Raw genomic sequence first — 24,761 nt, forward strand, 5'->3', positions numbered from 1 at the left:
TTAAGAAAGTTTTCCAACCTGCCGATAATAAACAGCCAAAGGACAGATAACTCTATTAAGTCACAGCCCAGTTTGATTTTGCTTTGATGTGGTATATATGGGGGATGATGTTTATATTCATTTATACATTTATTTAACGATCTATTCTTAATTAATATATTATTATCATTAAAAAACAACTACCAAAAAAAAAAGAATTCCATCGACAGAATTTTAAAAATATTGTGATTCAAAATAAAATTCTGGTTGAACACTGTTAATAATCTCTGGATGAACAAAGGTAGTTCACTGGATAAACTGGTCTAAACCAAGACACAAACATCCAAACAATTAATGTCACACACTGCATGTGATAAATCACTCTGGAAAAACAAGACTGAAGTCTTTCTTACCCAGGACGTATTACTATTCTGATCCATTGGACTTTTTTCTGAATCAGAAATACTGGATGATTGAGATGGCTGCAAAAGAAGAATGAAAAATTTAGAATCTAATGTAACGATCCCCAAATCATATCTTAAGTCCATGAAGGAAACGACGGTGGTTCAAAGTCCTGTCAATTCAATTATTCTGTCACTTTTGGACTGAGACATGGTTAGTTTTTCCGTGGCAACATTTGCAATCTGGGTGGAGGGAGAGTTTGCCTTGACAGTGGTATTTCCGCCAGCTATTTATCAAGTTATTTAAAGGTAGAATGGTGGACCTCTAGTTTCAGACAGGGATCTTAATCGGCTGTTTTATTGTCGGCAGCTAAAAGACTTGACAGTCCATTGACCTAATCCTTTGCACACTGAAACCAAGCTTGTAAAATTCTGATAGCTCTATAAGACAAACGGCTGCATTTCGACCAAAATTTCAGCCAAGAGAAAGAATAGAAAGTGGTCAAATCTTACAGATAAATCAGTGGAACCCGTTATAGTTTTTAACTGTTCTTCTAATTTCTTCACTGTTCGTTCTTTTTCCAATAGCTGGGCTCGAATTTTTTCTGTCGGATTTTTGATATAATTTTTCTGTAGTTTCTGATCAAATAAAAATTAAGAAATGCATTAATAATGATACTGTAAATTATATTGGGGAGTGGGATTATATATATACATTGTCTGTTTCCCAATCATAGTCTTCATAAAATAACGTTTATAAAAAATAAATCATATTCTGGGTGATAAAAAGGCTGTTATTTCAATTATTCAAATAAATAAATAAATAAATAAATAAATAAACAGTTTCGTAAGTATTCAGGTCACGGACCCATAGAACATAGTACATTAATATCAATTATCTTGCATTTCCTCCTTGGTTGTCGGGGTTCTTTGGATTCAATGGAGCCTCGCAAACCCAATAACTTGGTTCTTTTTCGGAATAATGTAAAAAAAATTTGTATTCTGCGTTTACATGTGCAAGGGAATTCAGCCCAGGCAGTGATGTTCCTGTGTAATTTTCTTGCCATACCATACAAGAGCACGGTCGGGATAGTTCAGACTGTAGTCCGAACCATAGTCTACATCCGAAGGTCGCCTATGGAATCGAAACCATGCCAATTGACCCAATGACAGACCTTATGATACAATGCACACGTGCTAATCATTCGGCCATCCAACCCTTCGTATACTCCTTACCTCATAATCTTCCAGAGCCTGATCAAACATGGCCCTCGTCGTATGTACTTTCTGCTGCCATAATTCACGATCTTTTTCAGGCTGTAAAATACAAATATTTCTCTTGTATAGAGTGAATGGGAGACAACTCTGCCAACACCTTATATTATCTCCCCTTAGACCACAGACTAGATGAAAACCATGACTAATTTGCCTATCACCTAGAATAGTGTCAGTCATATATCACCATTTGTCATCACAAATAGGGTGAAAGCTGACATATAGATGTTTAACTTCATTATTACTATTACAGGTCACTATGATTACTAACTTCCTGTGGCTAAAATGTGGACCAGCAACAGTTAAAGTTATTTTTATTATAACTATTCCATGATTCTATTCAACAGTGGAAAGGAAGATGAGATAATTAAAAGAAAAGACTCCAGGTTAGGCAGATCAGATGAGCTGATTATCAACAACAAGTTGGAATAGAGAAACAAGAAATGGGTTATTTTCATTTCAATGACTGCTAGTTTAATGTGAGGGGAATCATTTTGTAAAGACAGAGTTTTTGTATACATTTGTTGTGTTTTTCTATGTGCACGCCAATGTGTTTAAGTTGATAGCCTTTACGGGTGAGAACTGAGCTTAACAGTCTACAAGTTGTTATCCTTTATGAGTGGGAGCTGGACTTGAAACCTACTAGGGTTCGTCTCAACCAGTGATGGGATTTCAAAAAATTTCTTGTTGGACATTTTTTCCCGAAAATAAAGGGGCATAACTCTTATCGTAATTTAAGCAGACGTTTTCAAAACACAATTAAGAATCACGTGTCAACAAAATATATTCAAATTCATATGTAAAATAAAATAGGTGCACCTCGTTATATTTCATGTTAAAAACCCGTACGGTATTCAAATTTATGTCAATAATATTCCTACAAAATTACATGACATCGTAATACTATAGAATGGCAGCGTGCCGACTGCTGCCGATCTGTTTCAAACTCCCCCAAAATTACCGTATTTTTCGGGTCACGTCGGTACATTTTTCAGCAAAGTCCGACATTCGTCTGATACTCCGTTTCGATTTATATACGGAAGGTAAAAAAATGACACGCGCTATCGTCTAAAACAATTAACTACTTACGTCATTCCAATGGAAATAGCGTGTTTATTTATTTAAATAAAGACATAAACCCCATTCAAAATATGATCATAAATCCGACAATATGTCATCAAAATAGAATCTTTTCTCGGATATCAGGCGTATTGCATTCGGCACGTATACATCTCTTAATTTCGCGTGTTTCGCGAGATTTGTACTTTCATTTTAATTACTGAACTATATAAGCGCCATATGCGTGTGTTATATACGCGGCGTGTTCACGGTAGTAAAAGTTGTACTTACATTAACAGGTTGAGGTGCCGTGACAAGACTACCAGTAGATGTCGCCACCCCTTGCGGTGTTATTATTGTTGCTGATTTATCAAAACTATTTGGTGGAGGTTTACCTAATAAGGTCAAGGCAACTAAAGGTCCAGCTGAAAATATACAAATAAAACAAATCGTCAATAACATAAAATAATGAAATCAGGTTTAACGTCCTACTGTTCTACTCCGAACTGGGCTAATGAAGACGGGCATACGGGCATACGCCATATGAGGGAAATTTTGCCTGGACAGCGGCACTACGGCCTACTCTTATATCGAATTCCAACTGTCAAGGCTTCTTTAATATGTACACGGGACCGGTTTTCCGTCCCATCCAAACAACTAGACAGCTGTCCTTGCCAGACCCACCATGGTGGAAAATCCCATTGAGCTTTCCCGGACCAAAAACAGGATCGAACACGAGACCTCTATGGCTCCCAAATCATGAATAAATACACTTGTAATAGAATATACCACATGTCAGATTACAGCCACATTCATTGGTCCTCAAATTAGTCATGTGACAGTATTTGTTAGCTATGCTCACAACATATCATTGTTTTATTTTATGAGCGTATCGAATGGTATATTGTTATGTGAGCTGTTAATTATACGGAAAATGTTAAAATATGTTGTTTTGTTTTATGATGGTATATTGTTTTTTGAGCCGTAAATTTTACAGAAAATGTTAAAATAGTTGTTAAATATGTTGTTTGTTATTTTTTCTATTTTGATCTGAATGTTATATATAATCTCTATAAGGAATATAATCTGAACTGTCTGTTTTGTCTTGTTTATCTGTAGCAGTTTTCCAGTTTTGTGTATAATTGACAGTGCATGTTGATCATCATCTTGAATACCCAGTACACCGAGGTCTATAATATGATTGTATTGGTCTAGACAACAGATACTCTCTGGGGAATATCTGGATAATCTCAATTAAATTAATGGATATATATATATATATAAATGGAATGAAATGGGGTTTAACGTCCTACTGTTCTGCTCCTATATTGGGCTAATGATAATGGACAAACGCCATACAGTGTGCTATGAAGGAAATTTTGCCAGGACAGCGACGCTAAGGCCTACTCTTATATCGAATTCCAACTGTTAAAGAACCTTTTACGTGCATGCCAATGTGTGCAAGGGACCTCGATTTTTCATCCCATCTGAATGACTAGACAGCTTCCTTGTCAGGCCCTCCACCTTGCACCACTGACAACGGAAAATGACGTCGGGAAATCCCGATGAACTTTCTCTGACAACACAGAATCAACCCTACGACCTCCTGGCTAGCAAGCCAGCATATTACAGTTATGCGTGCAATGCATCAAGTGAAAGTTTTGAACAAAAAAATTAGTAGCTTTTTTTTTTATTTTAGAATGCAAGAGGCATAAAGTTTAAATAAACATAAATGGATATCAATTCTGCCGAAAGATTAAGAAGATATCTATATTTGGGAGAGAGAGAAATGGGGTTTAACCTCCACTCGACTCAAACTAGGTCATTTCGGGACTAACACATGGTTCAATTTTATTTCAATAATTTGCTTGCGCATAGGTTTTTAACAGTGGCAGGAAACCGGAGGACCCGGAGAAAACCCACGAGGCTGGACAGGCAACCCTACTCCTTGTCACGTACAACCGGGGAATAGAAACTACACCAGTTGACTCAATCACAGACATTATGATACAGTGCGCACCCACTAACCATTCGCCCATCTAACCCCCCATCTATATTTGGTAATGTTTGACTTTTGGCAAGTGTTGAACCTGTGTAACCTAGTTGTAGAAATGGGTAGAAAGATAAAATCGCTACATATTTAATCATGGAAACATCTTGATTCTATTTTTGATGTTAATTCAACATCAACTGATAATTTAAAAAAAAACACCTGCTATACGATAACCTAGTTCATGTTCAATACAACTCAGACCAATAATTCTCTCCTCATGTTACACAGGATTCAGACCAGTTATTCTCTCCCCATGTTACGCAGGATTCAGACCAGTAATTCTCTCCCCGTGTTATGCAGGATTCAGACCAATAATTCTCTCCCCGTGTTATGCAGGATTCAGACCAGTAATTCTCTCCCTGTGTTACGCAGGATTCAGACAAGTAATTCTCTCCCCATTGACTCCCAATGTTAAAAATCCATGACATTTCATAGCCTTTAACAATTAGTTAACCTACGATGATCCCAATCTATATAACAACAAATATCCCAACACGTCACAATCATCTGATCAAAATATTAAACAGGGTTGACCATTTCAAAGGAATCTATAAGAAGTGACATCATTTTAGTAGGCGATCACTCCAATTAATGTTTTTTTTAGTTCCTGATCCTTTCGCCCCCAAAATCAGGGATATTCCCCAAAACCTGGCAGAAATATCGGAAATATAAACACCTAAAAACGTCAACAGAAACTGCCATACCAAAGACGAAAAGGAAGAGGCCAACTCAAAGATGTTTCTATGGAGAGTTGTCTTCCCCTAACTACACTAATTTCACCATCTTCGTTTTTCTAATGCTCTTAATTATTCAACTGCTTAATGGTTATTCACCAGCTAAAAATAGAGCTCATAATATAATATTCTATATACTAACAACATGTGTCAAGCAGCACTTCAAATTTACTCTTCACATCAACATAGAGAAATAGGACTACAAGTATTTTGAGTTGATTAGTTCCAATGAAGAATATAATGTACAATCATAAAGAGAGAGAAATGGGGTTTAACGTCCACTCGACATAAACTAGGTCATTTCGGGACTAACACATGGTTTAATTTTATTTCAATAATTCGCTTGCGCATAGGATTCTTTTAGCAGTGGGACGAAACCGGAGGACCCAGAGAAAACCCACAAGGTCGGACAGGCGACCCTACTCCTTGTCACGTACAACCGGGGATTCGAAACCACGCCAGTCTTATATCAAATGCCCAAGGAATCTTTTACAAGCATGTCAATGTACATGGGACCTCAGTTTTCCGTACCATCAGAATGACTAGACAGCTATCATTGTCAGGCCCTCTTTTCTGCACCACTGACAAGGGGAAACCACGCCAGAAAATCCCAATGAACTTTCTTGGCCAATGCAGGGATCGAACACCCGATCTTCAGGCTAGCGAGCCAGCGTCTTACCCACCCTAGCCATGAAAGAACACTTAGATCTCACGGATGATGTAGTTCAATGTTTTTCTTTTAATAACATAAAGTTTGAGTTTGGAGAACGGTAGATTGGAGACGGTCCTGCACATATGATGTCATATGTGGATTGTGGGTAAGGGTTAGGGTAAGGATTAGGCTTTGTCCAGAGTTAGGGTAAGGGTTAGCGCTAGCCCTGTTTACATCTCAAAACTTGGACGAAATCTGTAGGTCCTAACCCTAACCCATGACATCATACATGTGAGTTTGTGGAGGTATTTTATATACTTGTAGTATATATATATATATGTGATATAACTATGTATTATTATAGAACAGGTGGTATATATAATATATCATAGTCTCCACCCTTTCCTTCTCTATATCCTTTAACTTAAAATATAATACACCTGACTACATCACAGCTATACAGGTACCCTCTATATCAACCACCATGACATACATAAAGGTGCTAAAAACCTACTACTACCTTATTATCGCCTGACTAAAAACCTAATAGGTACAGGTACTGCTACCTATCACCACCTGACTAAAAAACCTAATAGGTACTGCTACCTGACTGTAAGTTTGTGAGAGTTGATGTATGCAGCTACGCATCCAATTAGAATGACCTCGCAGTTCGTCAGGTTAATGTGAGCCCCCACCATAGGTAATATAACAGGCAAAGATTGCAAATGCAGTCATTTAATATAATATACATGAATCTAAATATTGTTTGAATCTATTCTGAACTGACGAAAGGTAAGACATCGTGTTGTACTTCAGGTAAGTAGAACTGTATTTTTACACACAGATTTATTATGTCAATCTATACGTAGAACTGACGAAAGGTAATGGCGACAAAAGGTATCGTAATTTACTTCTGTGTTTACGTAGTAATATATAACGTAATGACTATCAACACATATACAAGACGGCTTAAACTGTCAATATGAATAAATTAACATTAGCGTTAACAAGTAATAATGATAAAATACATTTATAAACTTACGTCAATATTATTTCCTTCTTGTTTCACAAACATCAAGTAAACCTTATAAGGACAAGTTATGTATAAACATGTTGTTAAACATTTATTTCACGCATAAATGACTTTACATTCTTACGTCCAGTACTATCCACTTGTTGATCTTACATAAGATGTAACTTGAATATTTAGACTTGTGCATCAAGTGTGTAATGATGACCTTGCAATAACTCTGACTTGTCTTCAGATTAATTTACAAAAAGAAATGTTCAGCTCTTTATGAATATAAACACACTATTGATGACATTTTCTACCAACTGATAATAATCTTCAAACATGTCTTTACGTATGTCACATAGCGTGTGTGTTTTTTTAGCTGGTTAAACAACTTTATAAATTATAACATCCTCATATAAAATTGCAGTTTTTATACCAACGATTTGAATCATACAATAAAAACATTTTTGTGGTCTTCTGATTTTCTTTCCGCTATGAAGATATTGAGTTACTTCCTCCTTCATAACAAATCTAGCCTCCATTTTATAAACAATATACAATCATTATTCATAATAACATAACTTTATGGATTTACTAGTTTTTGGTTTATTACATACAACGTTTCAATACTCTTACATGTAAAGATACCTGTAAAAGTATTGAAACGTTGCAGGTATCAATCCATAAAGTTGTATTATTATTATGAATATTATACCTCTACTTCTAAATGTCATTTAGAAACAATATACAATTAGATTTACAATTACACCAACAAAATGATCCATATCTTTTGTTTTATTAGTAATTTTTTGTTGCAAATGAAATGAAATGGAGTTTAAAGTCTTACTTTTGTGCTCTGACTGGGCTAGTGAAGATGGGTATACCAACAAAACGATCCATATCTTTTTTTAAAGTAATTTTTTGTTGCAAATGAAATGGGGTTCAACGTCTTACTTCTCTGCTCCGACTGGGCTAATGAAGATGGGCATGCACCATACAGTATGCTATAAGGGACTATGGCCTACTCGTGTTCAAATTGCAACTGCCAAGGGATCTTTAACATGCTGTTGTATATAAGCTGATTAAAGCTTGTTATTATATCCTTTTTTTATGAAATAAATTCTGTAAATTTATTGTTTAAATCCTACATAGACCTGTTCTTTTTTTCTGTCAACAAACTGGGTAACATTTGACATGTAAGACAAATAAAAACGGTTTAAAGTGTGTTAAGTAATAGATTTATATTTTATAAAGTGTAAAATAACACCAAGTTAGATGTTTTTAGATGTAAAAAATACTGTAAATTTACACAACCCAGGCTCAAATTGAATTAAACATCGGTCAATATGATTCAATTACACTATGCAAACCTTATTTTTTCTCTTAAACCAACAAATTGTACAAAGTTCAAGGAGCCATAAGAAGATTTTAGTCACTTGAAAATAATTTTATTTTAAATAAAACGGGGCTGATCCGTTTGTAAAATGTAAATTTTGTTACATTCTCCTTGAAGGGGACGTTTCTCGAAAATGACAGTTGATGTTGTAATTCTGTTCAACTCCAGTGCAATTAGGGTTACAATTCAAGCAAGTGTTTTGTGGAAGACCACATCACACACAACAAGCAATCAACATCTCAACAATACAATAATTTGGTTATTTTGAGAGAGAGAGAGAGAGAGAGAGAGAGAGAGAGAGAGAGAGAGATATTAACCTCCACTCGACAAAAACTAGGTCATTTCGGGACTAACATATGGTTTAATTTTATTTCAATAATTTGTGTGCGCGTAGGGGTCTTTAGCAGTGGGAGGAAACCGGAGGACCCGGAGAAAACCCACGAGGTTGGACAGACGACCCTACTCCTTGTCATGTACAACCGGGGAATCGAAACCATGCAAGTTGACTCAATGACAGACCTTATGATACAGCGCGCACATAACCATTCGGCCATCCAACCTACCCAGGTCATTTTGAGATTAACATGCAGTGATTTTTATTTCTATGATTATATGTATGTGTTCAATACAAGACAGGTGAATTCTGCCCAGACAGTGGCATTTTTTCTTCTGATCTGACAAGGTGTGTGTATGTGAGAGAGAGAGAGTGAGAGAGAGAGAGAGAGTGAGAGAGAGGTTTAACATCCACTCAACACAAACCAGGTCATTTCGGGACTAAAACATGGTTCCATTTTATTTAAATAATTTGCTTGCGTGTTGTGGGAGGAAACAGGAGGACCATGAGAAAACCCACAAGGTTGGAAAGGCAACTCTACTCCTTGTCACGTACAACCGGGGAATCGAAACCACGCCAGTTGACGACATCAGTGTGTAGATGGGTGGTCTTCCTTTGCTTGTCAACCCTGCAGTGAAGACCTGACTTGAAAATTAGATATTTCACAGTCCATGCCTAAATTCAAACCCAAGACAGACAATTATAAACATGAACGGTGAACAGATATAGCCTTGACAGTATTATATCAAATCTTTTCAATAAGAATAAGATAGATTACTTTTAGACTGTGAACAGATATAGTCTTGATAGTATTATCAAATCTTTTCAATGAAACTAATATAAGATAAATTGATTTGTTTTTTTTGAAGAGGGAGGGGGTGTAAAAAAACAAAAAACAAGGCATCTATACCTTTATAGTAACCGTAAAATTAAGAAACCTTTTTTTTCATTATGTTTCTTGTCGTAAACAATCAGTTCCTCAGAATAATTTTTTTCTTTTTGTATTTCAACACCCAGACATCTTCATCACCTTTACAGAAACAGCAATTACAAACAACATTCTCTTATTTGGGTTCCTTTTCCATACACTAATTATTATTTTTACATATTTCATCACTTAGGCATCTTCCTCTTTGGGGTTACTGCACTTAAATAAAGTTTGTATCATTTATGGAGTAAATGTTGTGGAAACCAGAACACAAGCTATCCTCTCACATGGTAAAATAACGATAACACCTTATGTTAAATCACTCTCCTGCGAGAAAATACTTCCCACCTGTAGAGTACTATCTAGACCATGGAGTTGAAATAATTACTTGGCCTCAGTCAATGGTACGGTACCGATATATTTATACCATATTACCAGATCTGAACATTGTTTAACCACAAGTTACGAATCAGGCAAACTTCCAACATTACACTTGAAGCATTCAATATTTATCTTAACAACACTCTTCATAACATCAGTGGGGGTGGTGGATAGAATTCCCATGCAAAAAACATATTGAAAAGGAATTTTGATAAAAGGTATCTCAAATTATTTATGATGATATAAAAGTTTGTATGCAATATTGAGTGTATTAGGTCCACAGTTTGTATGCAATAAACACTGAGTGTAATAGGCCCACAGTTTGTGAAATGAAATGGAGTTTAACGTCCTACTGTTCTGCTCCGACCGGGCTAATGAAGACGAGCATACACTCATACAGTGTGTTATGGGGGAAATTTTGCCCAGGCAGCAGCACTATGGCCTACTCTTATATCAAATTCCTACTGCCAAGGGATCTTTTACATGCACGCCAATGTATACATGGGACCTCGATTTTTCATGCCATCGGAACGACTAGACACCTGTCCCACAGTTTGTATGCCATAAACATCAAGTGTAATAGAACCAGGTTTACAATTGTTTGTTTAAAACAACAATAATACATCTAAATAACTTGTCGCCATAAATCAGTTTTTAATAATATAATTGTTGAATATTTATGTCAGAATTCTTGAACAATGACTACTGTTTATAACTCTGTATAAAATCACTGATACAAACTAACGTCCTCTTCTTACCCAACAAACGTTGACAATTACGTGTTTTCAAATGTTGTATATGATAAATATTGAGGTTTATATCACAAATTAGGTCATTTCGGGACTAACATATGATATATTGGTATATCTTTAATTATTTATGTGGGTCTGTAACAGTGGGAGACAACTCTCTGAGACCAGGATACAATGTTAGTATTTTGCTCTAATGTACAGTGACATTCACAAATCATTTTCTTCCTAAAGGACCCTTCGAGTCAACTGGCGGGGTTGTGAATCCCTGGTTGTATGTGACAAGGAGTAGGATTGCCTGTCCAACCTCGTGGGTCCTACCACTGCTAAAGACCCCAACGTGCAAGAAAATTATTGAAATAAAATTAAACCATATGTTAGTCCCGAAATGACCTAGTTTGTGTCCAGTGGATGTTAACGCTCATCTCTCTCTCTCTCCCCTAAAGCATCCCCCTTTTTGTTTGGTAATGTTTTAAATAATACCTTCTTTGTTTGGTCTAATCTGCAGGCCGAACCCTGACAATTAGGTACAGAGTTTGAAATATCGCAAAACTTCTAAAATAATCAACACATACGCGAACAAAGTTATTGATGTTTAGAGTGACTAATCGGATTATTTCATTGGTTCTGATCTTTTAATGTTCAAACCAATAGAGAAACAAACAGATAACAAACCCAGCAAAAAAATAACCTGAGTTCTTACGATAGTTTGACCCGTGAAGATAATCGTAACATAAGTACAATTAGCTCTAAGACTTCAAATCAGCAAGTATTTAATCATTACGAGAGATAACCATCCAGATTTGATCAGAAACGAAGTGTGCAGAGATAATTCGGGATTAAATTACAACCATTACCCATAATCCTCAGCTAAGTGATAGGAAATAAACAGTTGAACTCAAGTACACACAAACTTTATATGAGTAGAATGAAATGATATGAAATGGGGTTTAATGTCCTACTATTCTGCACCAACTGGGCTAATGAAGATGGGAAAATGAAAAGAAGACATTTTGAATACAAATGAAAAGAAAAGAAATGGGGTTTAACGTCCTACTGTTCTGCTCCTAAACTGGGCTAATGAAGACAAGCATACGCCATACAGTGTGCTATGAGGGAAATTTTGCCCGGGCAGTAGCGCTACGGCCTACTCTTATATCGAATTCCAACTGCCAAGGGATCTTTTACGTGCACGCCAATGTATACACAGGACCTTGGTTTTTCGTAATATCCGAACGACTAGACAGCTGTCCTTGTCAGGCCGTCCGTCCTGCATCACTGACGAGGGGAAAACCGGGAAAATGAAAAGAAGACATTTTGAATACGGACTGAACTATAAACATGTGCGTAAATAGAAGATTTTTATATTTTATATTTTTGGATAGAACTTATATCTGCTTTTGTCTGTTGTTCAATCCAATTCAATTCATTGAAACTGTTTTTAACCAAAATCGTTGATGTAAGAATTAAAATGTCGGTCAACAGGGTAAGTTTCAATCTGATTAAAGCACAGATCCTATTTTGTTTCGTTTTTTATAGTTCAAAATTTTGTTTTACTTGTCTTTACTAAGGCTCTGAAAGGGTTGTTATATAACCGTCATCCTGGATGATGTGAGGGATTAGCCAATGAAATGGTCTGTTACAACTAATGTCATCAATACGACTTCCTAAACATCTTTCAATATGGTGACCCAGAGATTAAAAATAGACATGGCTACTGTAGTAAATCAGTCGAATTTATTAATTTTTAACCATACAGAAACAGGTGGGTCATCTCCTTTAATTTTTAACCATACAGAAACAGGTGGGTCATCTCCTTTAATTTTTAAAAATACAGAAACAGGTGAGCCATCCCCTTTAATTTTTAAACATACAGAAACAGGTGGGTCATCTCCTTTAAAAATGCAAGATGGAAGAAGGCCAACAACAAGCAATACTCCTTAATTAAGATTCAACAAAAACAAGAGCTGAAAAATATTCTTTACATAGTGGTCGAGAAAATTACAAGAAAGTGCAGGTTAAATATCATCTTGACCTTGATGACCTAAGATAGAAATAAGTTATCCTTCAGATGACGACAGACTATATCAATAAATGAAAGACTTAGGCGTCATGTAATCTATAGAAAGTCAAGTAAAATTTGAGATAGTCTCTTAACTTGCGTTTTATTGTCATTGATCATTTTGGGACCGGTATGCTTTTTTCTTATGTGTATGGATCGACTGAATGCCCATGCCTTATTTGGAGGAATTGTAGATATATTCTAGCCCCCTGGCAAAACTCACAAGGTTCTAGCTACCTGGCACAGATCACAAGATTCTAGCCCCTTGGCACGATTCACAAGGTTCTAGCCCCCTGACACATTATTTACATGGTTTTAGCCCCCTGGCAAAACTCACAAGGGCCCTTGTTTGTCATCTTGGCATGGTTTGATGAACAGGTGGTGAAATTTACCTGCAGAAGAATTTGCCCGTCTTGTCAATTTATAAAATGTCAATTACCATTAAATCTGGTATTGAAAAGAAATTTACTTTGATACATTATAAATATAATTAAATTGGTTGTTTCTATGAGGAAAACACTTAAAAATACATTTATATATAAGTTGAGAATGCTTTTAGAAAATGTTTTGTAAATCTGTGATAAAATAAAATAGATGAAGAATTAACAGCTGACAACAGGTGAGAGAGAGAAATGGGGTTGAACGTCCACTCAATACAAACTAAGACATTTTGGGACTAACATATGGTTCAATTTTATTTCAATAATTCTCTGGCACGTATGTGTCTTTAGAGGTGGGAGTTGACCACAGCAGTTGACGCAGTGACAGACCTTATGTTATAACGCACACACACTAACCATTCGGCCATCCAGCCGCCCAAATTGCTACGCTACAGTTCATGATGTTTGAATATGTTACTTACATTTACATCCATACTGTCTCCAGCGGGTGACGGTTGTAGATCGGGTCGTACGGGTTTCCGTGGTTCGCTCCCAAGACTCCATTTTACAAACAGATATTGATCCAATGAAAACAACCTTCGTACTAGCTGATATCTTATCACTTATGTCTTCAGTTATTCTCCAAAAATATTCCGCTTATCAAATTATATTTTTAATCAGTTATTGAGAACACAGTCGAAAAAAAGCAAAACAACTGACTCAACACATATGACAAAATCCAAATTATTCTCAAAACAATTTTCGCTTTTTTGCCGTTAAGTTAAACTTTCAAATACAAAGCGCTATTTGTTCAAATCATTCTGCAAAGTGTTTATCAATTGGATCGTATACAAATTATTCTCAACACAGTTTTCGTTAACCATAACACACGACAGCTCTATTTCTTTGTATCGCACCTCAACAACTGAAAGTTTATCTCAATTATGCGAGTGCATATATACACGTGGTTTCTTAGAAAACTGACATCATAAAGAGTCCAACCGCAAAGCTTGGTCATTTATAATCTTTTATAACCACAGTATGTATAAAAGAAAAGTGACCTAGTTTTTACAAGGTGCTGTATAATCTCTGAGAATTATCTCCTTGAATACCTGTAATACGACGTTAGTTCCGTGTAACCTAAAGAAACACACCTTAAAAATATGTCCTTTATCTCTAGATCGACCTATAACAGGATTCAATCATAAAAGAATCATAATAGAATCTATCTATAGATTATATAATACTAGTTTTATTTAAATCAATTGTCCAACTTTTCTGCACCAGTGTAACTAAATAAGACAGGTACACAATCAGGTGTGCTATAAAGAAGACAGGTACACAATCAGGTGTGCTATAAGGAAATCTTTTATCCGGACAGCATCACTACAGCCTTCTCATATTTAGAATTCCAATTGACAAAGTTTTTTCTAGTCTTAGTATATAATTATAATATCTTTTTTCTTTATGTTTGCCCCTTCGTAACCACATGTGAAGTAACTTCTACTTTAATTATTATATCATAACCATTATTCTTTTTTCTGATTTGTGCACTAAATTGAAAAATCTAACCAACTTTCGATCAGCACTGCTAGAAAGTGTATTTTATAAATTACCACAATAGGCAGCCCTGTATTCCAATACACACAATCTGATTAGTCAAAAAAGTTCCTGTGATCTGAATGCTCCCTTCACACAAAATGTTGGATGTTTATGTCGAAAAAAATTTCATAATAAAAATCTGTTACCCAATTGCATAAAAATAGTTTTACTGTAACCGTAGCAACAAGAAACACAGTTACCATGCATGCATTTCTATCACCATATTTAAAATATCACACAGAGTCGAATCCACATGTTTTTAAATGTACTGAAAAAAACGATATCCACAACTAGAGAGTTATTTATAAACAGATCGTAAATACTGGTCCTTGCCAGTTTATTTCAAATAATTTCCAATGTTTAAAAGAGGCTTAAATACAGGTACCGACAAACCGGTAACATATATCCATGTGTCATTACAGGTGCACACAAGTAACATATATCCAGAGGTCGTTACAGGTAAATAATTATACTCCGATAACTTCACAGACAGAAGTAACTGGTTGGGCTAAATTTAACAATGCTGATAAATATACAATTAAATCTCTCTTTTTCTTTCTGCGGCAACGTACCAGTTCATCCATATGTTGTAAAATGTTGCCAAATATCTGCTACCGTTATCCGTATTAGAAGTAAGCAACAATTAAAACGATTTCACTTTCACAGGTAAATTATTTAAAGTGACATATGATGAACATCTCAGGTAAATTAGTTAAAGAGACAGATAATGAACATTGACAAAATTCTGGTTTTCTAAACTCTGTGATTTTATATTGCTTCAAGACAACACCAATTCAATTAATTATACAAAATCACAATTCTACATTTTCTCTTTTTTCTTCTCTCTTAACATCACAAATCTACACACATGAATATTTTGGGTATTGTCTATTGGTCAATACGAGGCAGTAGTCCTGTTTGTCCTACCAAAACTCTTTCTTAATCACAAAAACTTTAGATCTAGTTGAATCTAAAGCTGGGAAGATATTCTATAGTTAACTTCAATGTTTATAAACAGATGATGACTTTTCTGTTATATTAATTTGTTGTCTTTCAACTGTGTAAAATAGTTTACATCAAAGCTTTAGGTGCACTTTAGTAGTAGAAAGATTTGATCAGATGGTGGATGTCCCTTTAATACAAGTTAACATTAACTTCCAGGTATAGCAAGGTGTGCCTTTAATACAAGTTAACATTTAAGTTTCAGGTATAACAAGGTGTGCCTTTAATTCAAGTTTACATCTAAGTCCCAGGTAAACATGAGGTGTAAAAAGACTTGAAGACTATCCAATAACTGACACTATAACCAACAGAATATGTTAAATAATCAATATTATGTAACTAGTACAATATGCTTCATAAACATTCTCTAAACATCCTATACAACAACTAGATTTTATAATATTGTTTCATAAATCTATACGTAGAACTTCAAAACATTGACACCTACAAATATTTCACAATCTATATGTAGAACTTCAAACTTCATTACCAACAAATATTCCACAAATATTTCACAATCTAGATGTAGAACTTCAAACTTCATTACCAACAAATATTCCACAATCTAGACGTAGAACTTGAAAACATTGACACCTACAAATATCAAACAATCTAGACCGGAAAATCTGCTGGAAAATCAGCAAATGTTAATGATAAATTACAAAACTTCATCACCTACAAATAATCTGGATTTCATTTTTTTCCACCAGTATTAAAGAAGCTGAATCGCTAATACATGGGACCTAGAAATGGACACGAATGAGTCGCAACGTATATAATAATGTAATATGAATGTATATAAACTGATTTACATTCAATCGTTTCTGTTTTTATTCTAATTTCAAATCAGTTATATTCGGCGATATACGCGAGAAGTCTCAATCAAAAGGCAATCTCTAGCCTCAAAGACTTTGGATGATATTGAGTTGGAAACTTAGCTACTTTAAGTTGTTTTAACGCTGGTGAACACTGATAGCAATAAAATCTTCCCCGTGATTAATTCTATCAGATCGTACACCATTTCTTATATCATTGTTAATTAGTCAGCTCTTTCAAAAGGTCATCAAGATTATTATTACTTTTTTTTTAACATTTCTGAGAGATCAAAAACCTTGATGACATTTAATGTAAGCCTGCACATTAATTAATAATGATATCAAAAATCACTTGCGAAGGACGAACATTATAATACTGGTAGAAAAATTGCAACACTATCCTAGAACTGGTTTCACTCAGAAAATTCAAAATTCAGAGAGAAAGAGAGAGAGAGAGAGAGAGAGAGAAATGGGGTTTAACATCCACTAGACACAACTAGGTCATTTCAGGACTAACATATGTTTTAATTTTATTTCAATAATTCGCTTGCGCATATGGGTCTTTAGCAGTGGGAGGAAACCGGAGAACCCGGAGAAAACCCACGAGGTTGGACAGGCGACCCTACTCCTTGTCACGTACAACCGGGGATTCGAAACCACGCCAGTCGACTCAATGACAGACTTTATGATACAGCGCGCACGCTAACCATTCAGCCATCCAACCCCCCCTCAAATTCAGACGGGAATTTCCAACAAGTCATTCACAAACAAGTATAATACTACTACAATAAATATTTCTAATCCAGAAATTTAATAAACTATTCAGTCTAGAACACCTCATCACACTTCTCCATTATTTCTTCAGGTTTACACAACTGGAAATTTTGAGTCTTTATCTTGACATCAAGTTAATGATTGTCACAAGTAGTACAGGTATCCAGACAAGTAGTACAGGTATCCAATCTACAGGTATATGAACTATAACACCTGACATCACTTCTATATTATTGCTGAATGTTTACGCAACTCACAATTTATGCTGCAGGTGTGTTTAATAGTGGTAATTTTGTGTCTTTATCTTGGCATCAAGTTTATGATTCTGACAACTAGTACAGGTATCCAATCTGCAGTTATATGATGAACTATAAGACACCTGACAGGTAGAACGTTTAAAACTATAATGATTAAAGTTTATACAGTGGGTAAAAGTCATGCGTACCTGTTCAAATAAATACAGGTATTCCTCGTTAAGACTGCTAAATGTAAAATAACAGGTGAATTTAAAGTTATCGTTCTACATCTATTTATAAATATAGAGAATCGAGTCTGAAATGTTGATAATAATAATTTATCTTGAGTGCAGGACATCTTCACGTGTAAAATATATTTAACTTCGAAATTTATTGGCTAAATGTCTGTTTTAAACCCAAAAATTGGATCCGAGCCGGAAAATTATCTACCGATAGTATTCTGATTTTGAATTCTTAATTTAATAATCAATTTGTGTCCTGCATATTCCCGTGGAATTTGTCCCTAAGAAATTTTGATATTTTAGCAAAAATGCAAATCATGCATCGAGACTTTAATAATTAGATAATTTCTAGACAAACATCTTAATAGCAGACAAAACCCTTAATACAAGACTAACATCTTAATACCAGACAAAACCCTTAATACACGACAAACATCTTAATAGCAGACAAAACCCTTAATACAAGACTAACATCTTAATACAAGACTAACATCTTAATACCAGACAAAACCCTTAATACACGACAAACATCTTAATACCAGACAAAACCCTTAATACAAGACTAACATCTTAATACCAGACTAACATCTTAATACACGACAAAACTCTTAATACATCCTAGTAGGCTACTCCTGACCCAGAACAATCTATTAAATACATCCTGGTACTGTGGACCCAGGACAATTCAAAGATGTTCATATAAATCTTTAACAATACTTACCAAGAAAACATCTACCAAACGATATGTTTTTTACTAAATAAAGGGAAGAACTTCCCACAAAACCCAATCCATGGCCTAAGGCCGAAAATGGAAAGATTGCAAAATCATATTCTAAAAACAAGAAGCAGCTTCGGCTCTCCTATTTCTTGTCTGCGTTATCACTTATGTGGAAGCAGACGTTAAACACCAAGAACGAACGAACGAATCTTTAACAATACAGTGGATTATTGATGATAAAATTGTGCTGAATAGACCTAACATCGAACTCCATTAAAACCACTTTAAATACCTGGCTGATCAGTGAAACAGATCACGAAATCTAGAGATAAAGATTGCAGTAAGTAAAATGTATTACAATCAGATGATTATATACTGGTTGGTTGTTAGTAACATAACATGGTCGTATCTCCATCATCCCTAAATCCTCCACTGATTGAATAACCATGTCACAAAATCACACACACAAGAAAAAAATAAATAAAATAAAATGGAAAAAGTTTAAAGGTGTATTTTTCCTCTTTTCTTACGAGATTTCTAAAGTTTCAAAGAACTGTAAATATATAGAGATTGGCGTTATTCACTACCATAACATATTCGTCATCTATTTAGATAAATCACTTCATCAATCTAATCAAGTCGTTGAGAGTGAAGACACAGACAGTTGAAACAAGTTGATCCACTTGGTGTAATAACCATCTAGTGGTACAACTCACTTCCAGATATTCCTGGTGTAATACATCTTCCAAGATTCCACATCCTATCTACATGAATCAATATCCAGTTTATGATTTCTAACACGGAGATCTATCTTAACCGATCAATCTGTATATCTGTATTCTTCCCTGATGACTAGTCTATGTAGCCGTCCCGTTTGACCAGATTAATCAAATGGAACTTTTAATAAGTTAATAAGGTCTGATTTCACTTAGAACTTTTAATAAGTTAATAAGTTCTGATTTCACCTAGAGCTTTTCATAAGTTAATAAGTTCTGATTTCACCTAGAACTTTTAATCAGTTAATAAGTTCTGATTTCACCTAGAACTTTTAATAAGTTAATAAGTTCTGATTTCGCCTAGAACTTTTAATGAGTTAATACTGAATGTGTTTGACTCCAATATCTTCTGATTTCTCCTAGAAAATATCCATAACGAAAAAAAAAGCCGAACAACTTTTTAGATTTTGTAAGCAATCTTTGTAACCTTTAACCTAAACTACTAGCAAGTCATCAGTCTATATGTTAATAAAGAGCAGCCTTTAATGAGTATATTTAACGCAAAACTTCAATTACAACTTTCACATACCTCTTGAGAAAATAACTCCAACTAAAACGTATTTACAACTCTATAGATAAAGCACTTAAGAATACGAAATACACATCAGTCAAAATACCAGTTGTACTGGCGAGACATACATTACAGTCAAAATACCTCTAGTAGTACTGGTGAAACTTCTGTTTTTTACAAATCATATAATACTCTTCAGAATGTAGATTCAACTAGAACTGAATGGATATCAACAATGGGGTTTAACATCCTACTGTTCTGCTGTGTGCCATGAGGGAGTGCTATAGCCCACTCTTCAGAATGTAGATCCAACTAGAACTGAATGGATATCAACAATGGGGTTTAACATCCTACTGTTCTGCTGTGTGCCATGAGGGAGTGCTATAGCCTACTCTTCAGAATGTAGATCCAACTAGAACTGAATGGATATCAACAATGGGGTTTAACATCCTACTGTTCTGCTGTGTGCCATGAGGGAGTGCTATAGCCTACTATTAATTTGGATTCCAACTGTCAAGGGTTCTTCTACATGCATGCCATGAGTATACAGGACCTCAGTTTTTTTGTCCCCTCCAACCTACACCACTGACAAGGGGAACCACGACGGAAAATCCTGATGAACTTTTTCAACTAACGCAGGGATCGAACAAGAACCTCCAGGTTAGCGAGCCAACGTCTTACTCACGGAGCCAATGTGGCTCCGAAATCAAGAACAAATTTTGGTGAAGCGGGTTTTTCACAAACTTATATGCAGAACATACATCCAATTAAACAGAATGGCTACCAACAACAATTTAGGGTGAAAACTTTTACAAAATTATTTTCAGAATATTCAATTCAACTTTGACATCACCGACTAAAACTTGTTTAAATCCAGAACACAAACACAACTTGATGAACCTCGACATCTAAAACTTATTTTTACAAATTTTATATTCGGAATATTCGTTCCAACTTTGACATCACCAACTAAAACTTGTTTAAATCCAGAACACAGATACAACTTAATGGACGTCGCCATCTAAAACTTGATTTTACAAATTTATATTCAGAGCATAGATCCGAACACTACTACCTAAAATATCTATAAAATCATATAAAGGACTTTAATACGTAAAACACTGACACATACACCTGCAAGTCGATATTGTACTGATGAAACTTTTTTATATCTCTTATACATAAAGCACTTGCGAAGACAACAACACGCCAGTTCTAGTACCAGTACTCGTAACATCGCAGATATTATCAATACTTTTTATGTAATTCTTCTTTAAAATAACACGGTGGTTTGCGCGTCTGTTTGAGACCCCGACAACTTGATTAACACGGACATGATGAAAGCCGTCGCTGATTAAAACGCTTTATCGACAAAACGATCAGCGTAAAAAAAAATATAATAATGAACCCATCTCAGATTTTAGAAGTTAACCATTTCTCATTCAATAAGAAAATGATGTATGGCCATCATAGCTCGAGAAACATCCGACCAGATTTCATTGACCAAAGATAACGACTATACAATTTACAGCAGACGTTGGTTCATGCTATATAATAACATATCCTTATTAGTCTGGATAAACAAGAATCTTGTTTAGACTTCATTAAAAAGACATAAATTACCCTCATCTTCTATCGCTATGGCAATCAATGGGATGAAGGGGAAGATGAAAAACGATGCATGTTATAGAAATATGAATCAATATATATATACATTCCAAATATACAGGAAAAAATCTGCATGGAGCAGACACGAAATCTCGTTAATAATTCCAGCTGCCCGGCCTTGAACATTACTGTGAATTAATGGGGAAGCAGTTTATATTTTTTCTCGTATAAATGAATATTTTGCCTTGTGTTATTAGTCGAATGTATGAGTGTGGGACTGGCTAATCCAGACAGATAGTACCAGGCCGTGTACTATGAGGGGAATTTTTGTCCCTGATTTCATCCTTGAAGTATTGGTCGAGAAAGATCTGCAGCATTCTTTAGTGTGGATTCATCTTGTCGGTGTTGCAGGATTCAGGACCTGGCAAGAAACAGAGCCTAGTCTTTTGGATAGAATGAAAAACAGAAGCCCCTGTACATGTCGGTATGCGCATGAAAAATCTGCTGACATATTGAAGTTAATGAATGGTAGATGGGAATGACGCTCCTCATGCAAAATTCTCTCGTAGCACACTGCATGGTGTCATCCATCTTCCTTAAACCCTATTGGCACAAAAAGCACACTGCATGGCGTCATCCATCTTCCTTAAACCCTATTGGCACAGAAAAGTAGAATGTTAAACACCATTTCATTCCCTCCGTACAATATAAAAAATGTGTCCAGGTAAAATATTCTCCACACGTCATTTATCAAAGCACAAAAATAATTCTAGTTCTATAAGCGGCTAAATAAAATATTTTGAACAATACAAGAAACACCATAACAAAACAAATGAACGAAGAGGGTATTTAATAACTTACATAACGAGTAACAAACATCTTTAAAAATTAATCCCAATCAAAAACCAGAAATCTCTCGTTCCAACCTTATAGAGCTACAAAAGTTAACCAGGAATCAAAAATGAACGCAAAAACTCTCCACAACTGGGTAGATCAATGTGTGAAATTTATCGATTAATTGTGGTTGTCGTAAAAGCAGACGGCCGTTTGGTGGCTATCTGTTGTAGGTTTATGTCCCAGTTGAATGAGAATGGCCACTTTGGTTAATAAAAGAGGAAGCGAGTTGGTAATAAAATAGGTCTGGTTGTCGGATGATTTACACTAGATTAAAATATGGTTAATCAAGATCACTGCTTTATCAGTCAACCATATTATACAGAGATTCATTCAACCATATTATTATACAGAGATTCAGTCAACCATATTGCCCTGTATATACATTCAGCCAACCATATTATATACATTCATTCAACCATATTATAGAGCGATTGATTCAATCATATTATATATTCATTTAACCATATTATTATATACATTCATTCAACCATATTATTATATACATTCATTTAACCATATTATCATATACATTCAGCTAACCATATTGCCCCATGTATACATTGGCATGCATGTAAATGATCCCATCGCAGTTGGAATTCTATATAAGAGTAGGCCATAGTGCCACTACACGGGCAAAATTTCCCTCATAGCACACTGTATGGCGTATGCCCGTCTTCATTAGTCCAGTATAGGAGTAGAACAGTAGGACGTTAACCCTTCCTGAGCTAATTGTTAGGATAATTTTATAGTCTGTCAGAGCGGCACCCGTGTATAACACGAGTTTTTATTACGAGGGGGTTTCCTCTATTGACGGAACAACCATCAATAGTCAGAACAGCCGAGGAATGGCGTCCTTCACAACAAAAAAACTTCGGCTGAATTTAGCCGTGAGTCCCGATGTCGATGACGTCACGCCTATATTGGATTCGGGTAGTGACTATACTATTAGTGGGGATTCTTCTTGTGATGAAAATTCAGATGTTTGTCACAAAGTAAAAGGGAGACTTCTCCGGAGGAAATTATTCGTCTGCTTTTATACAGTCGCTCACGTAGATCGCTACCAATATAGACGTATACGATATGGTCAAATTGGTTACCATGGAAACCCTAATGTGAATATTTCGGTATATATTATTGTATATTTTCCAAATATTTTTTTTTTTTTTTTTTATTTTATTGTTAATAAAAACTTGTTACTGATGATTTTTATATGTGTGTTGCCTACCGCAAAATTGTCAATACTGCTCGTTTACATTTTATTATTTTTAGAAAAAACCATTATTATCACAATTGAGTGACTTTTCCCCAAAAAACCTATACTATTCTTACAAAAGAGATATCTATCATGTTAATAATCCATATAGCTTTATTCCTGACCATCTTGAATTTTTGAATGACAAGAAAATATCCAATATTTCATTTATGACAATAATATGGCAGCCATTTTGAAACACACTGGTAACCATAGTAACCATAAAATCTAAACTAAACATATTCAAAAATCCCAAGTCATATATAATGGATATACATTTGCAATTTTACAGTTGTAGTCGCATTCATATTCAAGGTATGCATGGTTTTTCACAACAGGGTCTAAAGCTTGATTTTTACTCAATATTTGCATAGCCCTCTATGGGTATGAAGTGGTTAGCTCAGGAAGGGTTAAACCTCATTTCATTTCATTTCCAACAATAGTATTATACACAGATCCATCAGTCATTGGAGGTAACGAGAGGATCAGGTGAAAACCCACAAGGTTGTACAAGCGACCCTACTCCTTCCTACATACAAACGGGGAATCTCAATGACAAGACCTTATGATCAAAAGCGCACACGTTAAACCACGTAAATAAAGATCCGAGGCTATCAGTCAAATATCACACAATATCTCCCAAGAGGTAATTATCGGGACTTAAATTTCAGAGAAATTCATCTAATGTACAAGCGGGGAATCTCAATGACTGAACTTATAATCGAAAGTGCACAGTTTAACCATCCCCTGCTCACCGACTTCACCCTTGTAGAGAGAGAGAGAGAGAGAGAGAGAGAGAGAGAGGGATGAGGTTTAACCTCCACTCAACACAAACTAGGTCATTTTGGGACTAACACATGGTTCAATTTTATTTCAATAATTCGCTTGCGCATAGGGGATCGAAACCCCACCAGTTGACTCAATGACAGA

The 24,761-nt window shown here is 35.3% G+C and overlaps 1 protein-coding gene across 3 annotated transcripts in view; it reads right to left on the reverse strand.

Moving 5' to 3' along the window:
• The window catches only part of LOC126829934 (rho guanine nucleotide exchange factor 12), a 122,899-nt gene that overhangs the window by 50,937 nt on the left and 47,201 nt on the right, over window positions 1–24,761 (reverse strand). For all 3 annotated transcript variants that reach the window (XM_050560108.2, XM_050560112.2, XM_056102764.1), the window contains exons 6-9: window positions 3,006–3,139; window positions 1,617–1,697; window positions 894–1,019; window positions 393–461 (exon numbers count right to left, since the gene is read on the reverse strand). In XM_050560108.2, the coding sequence (XP_050416065.1) occupies window positions 393–461; window positions 894–1,019; window positions 1,617–1,697; window positions 3,006–3,139 (410 nt within the window). The remainder of the gene's footprint in view (window positions 1–392; window positions 462–893; window positions 1,020–1,616; window positions 1,698–3,005; window positions 3,140–24,761) is intronic.

Source organism: Patella vulgata, chromosome 8 (genome assembly GCF_932274485.2).
Source record: "Patella vulgata chromosome 8, xgPatVulg1.2, whole genome shotgun sequence".
In the NCBI taxonomy this organism is placed as follows: Eukaryota; Metazoa; Mollusca; class Gastropoda; family Patellidae; genus Patella; species Patella vulgata.